The sequence below is a fragment of the Cynoglossus semilaevis genome, chromosome 15, assembly GCF_000523025.1.
Source record: "Cynoglossus semilaevis isolate Cse_v1.0 chromosome 15, Cse_v1.0, whole genome shotgun sequence".
In the NCBI taxonomy this organism is placed as follows: domain Eukaryota; kingdom Metazoa; phylum Chordata; class Actinopteri; order Pleuronectiformes; family Cynoglossidae; genus Cynoglossus; species Cynoglossus semilaevis.
Window position 1 is genome coordinate 14,168,955 of NC_024321.1, and position 8,515 is coordinate 14,177,469.

The 8,515-nt window shown below is 43.6% G+C and overlaps 1 protein-coding gene across 1 annotated transcript in view; it reads right to left on the reverse strand.

Moving 5' to 3' along the window:
* Positions 1-291: 291 nt before the first annotated feature.
* Positions 292-8,515, reverse strand: part of syvn1 (synovial apoptosis inhibitor 1, synoviolin) — an 11,592-nt gene continuing 3,368 nt past the window's right edge. Inside the window, 9 exon segments of the mRNA XM_025063188.1 lie at positions 292-1,656; positions 2,130-2,260; positions 5,474-5,657; positions 6,015-6,164; positions 6,273-6,440; positions 6,864-7,024; positions 7,167-7,283; positions 7,441-7,531; positions 7,534-7,587. Coding sequence (XP_024918956.1) covers positions 1,469-1,656; positions 2,130-2,260; positions 5,474-5,657; positions 6,015-6,164; positions 6,273-6,440; positions 6,864-7,024; positions 7,167-7,283; positions 7,441-7,531; positions 7,534-7,587 — 1,244 coding nt within the window. The 3' untranslated portion in view covers positions 292-1,468.

Below are 8,515 nucleotides of genomic sequence, written 5' to 3' on the forward strand. Positions count from 1 at the left end.
TTTTAACCGTAGCACAGCTGCCAAGATCTATTTCTGTATTAGTCACTGTGACGTGACCTGAAAATATATATAAATATATGAAAGTCTATAGCCTGCTGTTGCATTTTTGTGTCACATGTGAGTAACTTTCCGAATCATGGATATTGATTTGTGTTTTGTGTGAGCGCAGCATCATGGTAGGAGTTCAATTTAAAAACAAATCTCAGTTTCCAGTAAACAGTTTAAAAAAGTGGAGTTTAGTACAGTAACAGATTTCCTTTCCCTCTAAATCGCAGCGCACAAACCACCGTGTGTCGTCGCCACACTTGTTTCAAAGTGTTTTTTATTTTGCATTATGTACAGATCATCCTATTAAAAGTCTATACAGTATGTACACATTCAAATAGCTCTGTATGTCACACCATCTGCAGATACAGTGATGAGAAACTGAAGAATGGAGAAGGTTGGAAGTAAAAGCAAATTTAAAAAAAAAAAGAAAAAAAGATGCAGCTACTTATTTTACAACCATTTTTGGAGCGAGTTCCAGGATTCAGAGAATCGTTGAAAAAGATCAGAAAATATATGAATGTGTTGAATTGCATGATGATTTATTCTACAGTATATTAACTCTATTCTTTAGTTTCAATTTGAACTTAAACTAAAGCGATGTTCACACCTCAGGCAACAAAAAAACAAACAAAAAAACTAACGCAAACATTTACCAACCCACACGTGACCCATGTCTGATTTATTTACCCACGTTATGGTGTTTACACCACTAATCCTACTTCTTCTCAAATCTGACTGAGGCCACTTTCACATGTGGTCCTAAATCAGATCCAAAGTGACTTCAGTCTGGATGATCATCCCAACGATCAGGAAGGATGATGTCATTGGGCTTTAGTCCCCAGAGGTCTGCATTCATGTGGACACATCCAGGAAGAGTGGTCTGTGGCAGACCCAGCCGTGTGGAGAGTGTAACATCCATATGAACTTGTGTAAATGTGGGTCACTCGCAGAGTTGTAGACTCTTCACTCTGGAGTCTGACGAAGGTTTAACATGTAAAACTATGACGTGAACAACAAAAAAAAAACAACTGAGTAACAAGACCTGCAGTGTGAACGTAGCCTCGGTTTTTCTGTGTAACAAGATGTTGTTTTATAGACCGGACCGAGTTTGAAAAAAGAGCCGAGTGGACGACCACGATGTCACCAACAGTGAACTACTACACGAACCCAAACACCTTCTCTCAACACATGGACTGAAGAGTTCTTCTTCCGACCCTGGCTTGAAGGTCATGAAACAAAAGTGTGATATTGCTTTGATATCACGATTGCTAAAGGATCCAGAGTCTCAACTGCGCAGTTCGAAGACCTGAGTCGGCGGAAGGCAAGAGCAGCGAGAAACAGAGGAAAAGGAAAAAAAAAAGACCGAACAGAAGATCCAACAACATTCAGTTCCTGTTGGTCCAAAGCCAGAACTCACTGATCAGTTGTCTACGGGGGGTGACGATGACGACCCCGACTCCAGCTTGCGAAGGCGGCGACGCCGAAGTTCGGCAGTGTTTGGTTCCCCGTCCCCTACCGCGTGTTCCTCCATCCCTTCTGTCTCTCCTTCACCTTCCGAGGCAGTGAGTGTGGAGACATCCGGTGGAGACGAGGCTGCGGCACCGTTTACTGGAACAAAAACAAAAACGATGAACAGGTAAAAATACAGACGCACTGAGTTTGATATTTATGTCAGAAATCTGTTCCAGTATTGACTAGACATTTCAATCAGGCATCAGAGAGCGGGACCGATCCTTGGTACCAATTTATTTATACAATGATGCGTTCCATTTGGCACTTTCCTATTTTCCAGTTTGGACCAAATTAGTTTTATTTCTGTACATTTTGTAAAATTTAAGTGTTTGTTTGTTGGATTTGCATTGAGTTTTTTTTTGGAAATTTTTTTATATATTTCACATTCAGTTTTATTTCCTATATAAAAGTATATTTACATAAAAATTATTTTAAATGCTTTTCAAAGTAGCTTATCGACCGATATGCACAGCCCAGGAATCTGTATCGGTATCCTGACTGATAAAGTCAGATAAATGCCTCCCCTGATATAAAATGTCACATCAGTCTCTGCAAATATAAACAGTTCATGTTCTCACAGCTGGCGGCGTCCTCCTCCTCCTGAGCTGCACCCTCAGTTCTGCCGCTGTCAGCTGCGGAGGACGAGGCCGTGTTGTTGGTGCCACTGGTTTCTCCGGTGCTGCTCTGAGTTGGAGGAGGCCTGTGGTACAGAGACGCCAATCAGCAAAGTCCATTCCTTTGTTGAACAATTTTAGCTTAATATTAAAAAATAATGTCCGGGAGATTCAATTACGTGAGCGTGGCAACAGTGCTGAGGTAGTGGTGGATGTTCAGCATGGCGGCGTCCAGCAGGGTGTGGATGTTTTGGAGACACTGAAGCCTGGCTTCAAGGCCACGGCGGCCTTCGGCCTCCAACTCCCTCAACTCCTCCTCAGACATCTGGGACAGAGATGGAGGAGGGGGAGGCATCGACGATACTGCAGGAGAAAATAAAAGATCTGCTTTATCAAAGGTCACATTACGTGTGTGTGTGTGTACAGAGGGATTTCGTAAAACAGTGGTTCCCAAAGTAGAGGGTCACAGAGCTGATGTCACAGGGGACGTAGGGAGGGAAATAAAATATTTTTTTTTCTATTTTCTTCAATCTAAGATGTAGGGAGGAAAATAAAAAAATGTTTTTTCCCCATTCTTCAATCTAAGGTCAGCAGCCCAGCCTGTGTCAGAGCAGCCTGACTGAGATCAGGACAGTCAGTGAGTCTCTGACTGGCATTCCGACTGACACAACAGTCAGATGGCTTGTTCAGGACTGTAGACTGACTAATACTTTTGAGGATTTTTATAAATGAACAAACTACACTTTTCACTTGTTTTCTTGGGTGTTTCTGGTCTTACCAAAAGGAGGAGGAGGGGGTGGCATGGGCAGCCAGGGTGCAGTAGGGAAGGGAGGAGGAGGGAAGGAGAACGGGAATCCCGGGAAGCCCGTTCCTGGAGCCGGGGCTGCCGTGGAGGTGTCGGCCGCAGATGATGTGAGCTGGCTGCTGCCTGGTAAAACACACACACACACAAATAAAAATAAAAATCTAAGGATTGATGATGATGAAATCAAACCTCAGGCCTGGTGAAGGAGGAGGAAACAGAACACTCACCTGCTCCTTGTGTGGCTTCTGTGCCGTTTTGAGGAGCATGAGGAGCACCAGGAGCTTCAGCTGCTGCAGCAGCACCGGGAGGAGCGGCATGAGGGGGAGGCACTGCAGGAAAGGGTCCCCAGAATGGGAACATGCCCGGTGGGAAGGCTGGTAACATGCCTGGAGCCACTGTGGGGCAAACAAGAAATAAATATAAAACACCAGAACTAACCCAATAGTGAGGTGTTGGGTTTGGGGGTTGTTAAAAATGTTGCACCGTGACTTCGTCAGCAGTGCTGTTCATTTTCTTGGTGTTAAAAAACATGCTGGGAGTTGATGATGGGATTTTGATACCGAAGATGAAACTTTTTTTTACGGCAACAATGAGTGGATGCACATCACTCTATCCTTGTGAAAAACATTTGTTTTATATTTTTAATCTGATACATAATCACAAAATAATGAATGTTTTTTTTTCAACTGAATTCATCAAAACAGACTTCCGAGCCCATCTGATGATATGAACAACTCACAGTAGAAGCACGGACGCCTGGTTGACGTGAACAGGTCTGGAAACTCACCGTTTGGAGGTGCGGCATTAGCAGCCGCGTTAGCAGGTGCTGCTGGAGCCGGAGGTGGAGCCTGGGCTGGAGCAGGAGTCTGGTTGTTGTTGGTGGCCCGGAGGACGTCCATATGACAGGTCGGACAAGTCTGCTGTCTTTGGAACCAGGAACGCAAGCAGCTGCAGAAGGACAGAAACAACAATCAGCTGCGTTTACGACGCTGCCGCAGGACTGGGTTCCTGTTTACACGACATTTAATTACAGCAAACATCCAAATATTGACGCTGTTTAGTTTGAACCCTGCCCTAAAGTCCAACCCACCTGGAGTGAAAGATGTGATTACATGGCAGCTTCTTAGCTCCGGTGACCATCTCCTCCCGACAAATGATGCAGACGTTGTCAGAAGCCTGCAGGTCCTCAGGGGTGGCATCAGGGTATCTGAGCAGAGACAACAGTTTGACTTTAGGGACTCAACCTTCAAACAAATATAACAATCCAGCAGAAGATGTGACCTGGAGAAAGTCGAAATCCCGACTGGACATGTTAGGGAAACAACAACAGTTACAAATGTAGGGGATTTTTTTTTTGTACTCACAGTGTATTCATGTTGCGAATAGCTCTTCGAGACATTATCGCATCTGTTACAGCTTTCTTGAATTGCCTGGTCAGGTTTAAAAAAAACAAACAACATATTGAATGACAAATATTTTTGGGAAAGAATACAAAAATATGACTATAAACCCTGTTATACCAATTGTGTATTTCAGTACTTTTTGAGTACAAAATTTAATATTTTCTCATGTGGAATATTTAAATTTTCATATTTGCAAAATCAACATTTTAATACACTTGAATATTTACTTTTTCATCAGCCAAACGTAGCCATAGCAGGAAAACACACACATGTGCACGCACACACGTACACATTTGCAGAGAGACACATTTTTGTGAGAATATACAAGGGCGGCATTTCATACTTGCTGAATCCTCATGGTAACTAGATTCCCTTGCATACCTGCAGAGGGCGCTCAGGTACCATGAGTGCAACACGCCCGAGAGTTTGAGAACCACTGTATTAATTCCACCAACCAGGACTCCTTTGATGATTTTAACATCAAAGGAGGAACACCGCCTGGTCAAAAGCAGTCTGCACCCCTCAGGTTGAGAACAGACGTCACCTTTCAAACTGATAATGTTTATGTTCAAAGTGAAGGGGCTGATCCTGTTACTGTGTCTAAGAAGGCTCAAAATACTGCCGTGGATTCTGAGATCAATACAACTGAGAAAAGTGTTCAAACTGATGAGGATAAATCACAGCAATTAGTCTGTAGCTCTGTAGCCTTGACTGACACCAGGGGCCAAGATTCATCAAGCGACTTATACTGATGGTCCGAGGAGCAGTTTTCATATTTGGATTGCGTCAGCGCCGACCACTAGACGTCATCTCTAATTAGAATCTTTGAAGATGAGCAGAATCGGTTCTGACTTTCAGTCATCAACGAGCGACTTTGTAAACGATGGAACACAGATTCTCTCCCTACAAGTTGAATTTTAAATAAAGTTGATGGTGCTTCACACTTCCTTATATTCCATAACATTGTAACAATAATTGTATATATACACAGCTATATAAACACAGTATATACACTTATATCATATATATATATATATTGTTGAACAATATTAGCTTAAAATTAAAAAATAATTTCAGGGAGATTCAATTACGTGAGCGTGGCAACAGTGCTGAGGTAGTGGTGGATGTTCAGCATGGCGGCGTCCAGCAGGGTGTGGATGTTTTGGAGACACTGAAGCCTGGCTTCAAGGCCACGGCGGCCTTCGGCCTCCAACTCCCTCAACTCCTCCTCAGACATCTGGGACAGAGAAGGAGGAGGGGGAGGCATCGACGATACTGCAGGAGAAAATAAAAGATCTGCTTTATCAAAGGTCACATTACGTGTGTGTGTGTGTCTGTGTGTGTGTACAGAGGGATTTCGTAAAACAGTGGTTCCCAAAGTAGAGGGTCACAGAGCTGATGTCACAGGGGACGTAGGGAGGGAAATAAAATATTTTTTTTTCTATTTTCTTCAATCTAAGGTCAGCAGCCCAGCCTGTGTCAGAGCAGCCTGACTGAGATCAGGACAGTCAGTGAGTCTCCGACTGACATTCCGACTGACACAGTACTGTAGACTGACTAATACTTTTGAGGATTTTTATAAATAAATAAACTACACTTTTCACTTGTTTTCTTGGGTGTTTCTGGTCTTACCAAAAGGAGGAGGAGGGGGTGGCATGGGCAGCCAGGGTGCAGTAGGGAAGGGAGGAGGAGGGAAGGAGAACGGGAATCCCGGGAAGCCCGTTCCTGGAGCCGGGGCTGCCGTGGAGGTGTCGGCCGCAGATGATGTGAGCTGGCTGCTACCTGGTAAAACACACACACACACACACAAATAAAAATAAAAATCTAAGGATTGATGATGATGAAATCAAACCTCAGGCCTGGTGAAGGAGGAGGAAACAGAACACTCACCTGCTCCTTGTGTGGCTTCTGTGCCGTTTTGAGGAGCATGAGGAGCACCAGGAGCTTCAGCTGCTGCAGCAGCACCGGGAGGAGGGGCGTGAGGGGGAGGCACTGCAGGAAAGGGTCCCCAGAATGGGAACATGCCCGGTGGGAAGGCTGGTAACATGCCTGGAGCCACTGTGGGGCAAACAAGAAATAAATATAAAACACCAGAATGTGTTACGATTGAATTTGGTCCAGAACTTTCCCCAGAATATATAGTGAGGTGTTGGGTTTGGGGTTTGTTAAAAATGTTGCACCGTGACTTCGTCAGCAGTGCTGTTCATTTTCTTGGTGTTAAAAAACATGCTGGGAGTTGATGATGGGATTTTGATACCGAAGATGAAACGTTTTACGGCAACAATGAGTGGATGCACATCACTCTATCCTTGTGAAAAACATTTGTTTTATATTTTTAATCTGATACATAATCACAAAATAATGAATGTTTTTTTTTCAACTGAATTCATCAAAACAGACTTCCGAGCCCATCTGATGATATGAACAACTCACAGTAGAAGCACGGACGCCTGGTTGACGTGAACAGGTCTGGAAACTCACCGTTTGGAGGTGCGGCATTAGCAGCCGCGTTAGCAGGTGCTGCTGGAGCCGGAGGTGGAGCCTGGGCTGGAGCAGGAGTCTGGTTGTTGTTGGTGGCCCGGAGGACGTCCATACGACAGGTCGGACAAGTCTGCTGTCTTTGGAACCAGGAACGCAGGCAGCTGCAGAAGGACAGAAACAACAATCAGCTGCGTTTACGACGCTGCCGCAGGACTGGGTTCCTGTTTACACGACATTTAATTACAGCAAACATCCAAATATTGACGCTGTTTAGTTTGAACCCTGCCCTAAAGTCCAACCCACCTGGAGTGAAAGATGTGATTACATGGCAGCTTCTTGGCTCCGGTGACCATCTCCTCCCGACAAATGATGCAGACGTTGTCAGAAGCCTGCAGGTCCTCAGGGGTGGCATCAGGGTATCTGAGCAGAGACAACAGTTTGACTTTAGGGACTCAACCTTCAAACAAATATAACAATCCAGCAGACGATGTGACCTGGAGAAAGTCGAAATCCCGACTGGACATGTTAGGGAAACAACAACAGTTACAAATGTAGGGGATTTTTTTTTTGTACTCACAGTGTATTCATGTTGCGAATAGCTCTTCGAGACATTATCGCATCTGTTACAGCTTTCTTGAATTGCCTGGTCAGGTTTAAAAAAAACAAACAACATATTGAATGACAAATATTTTTGGGAAAGAATACAAAAATATGACTATAAACCCTGTTATACCAATTGTGTATTTCAGTACTTTTTGAGTACAAAATTTAATATTTTCTCATGTGGAATATTTAAATTTTCATATTTGCAAAATCAACATTTTAATACACTTGAATATTTACTTTTTCATCAGCCAAACGTAGCCATAGCAGGAAAACACACACATGTGCACGCACACACGTACACATTTGCAGAGAGACACATTTTTGTGAGAATATACAAGGGCGGTATTTCATACTTGCTGCATCCTCATGGTAACCAGATTCCCTTGCATACCTGCAGAGGGCGCTCAGGTACCATGAGTGCAACACGCCCGAGAGTTTGAGAACCACTGTATTAATTCCACCAACCAGGACTCCTTTGATGATTTTAACATCAAAGGAGGAACACCGCCTGGTCAAAAGCAGTCTGCACCCCTCAGGTTGAGAACAGACGTCACCTTTCAAACTGATAATGTTTATGTTCAAAGTGAAGGGGCTGATCCTGTTACTGTGTCTAAGAAGGCTCAAAATACTGCCGTGGATTCTGAGATCAATACAACTGAGAAAAGTGTTCAAACTGATGAGGATAAATCACAGCAATTAGTCTGTAGCTCTGTAGCCTTGACTGACACCAGGGGCCAAGATTCATCAAGCGACTTATACTGATGGTCCGAGGAGCAGTTTTCATATTTGGATTGCGTCAGCGCCGACCACTAGACGTCATCTCTAATTAGAATCTTTGAAGATGAGCAGAATCGGTTCTGACTTTCAGTCATCAACGAGCGACTTTGTAAACGATGGAACACAGATTCTCTCCCTACAAGTTGAATTTTAAATAAAGTTGATGGTGCTTCACACTTCCTTATATTCCATAACATTGTAACAATAATTGTATATATACACAGCTATATAAACACAGTATATACACTTATATCATATATATATATATA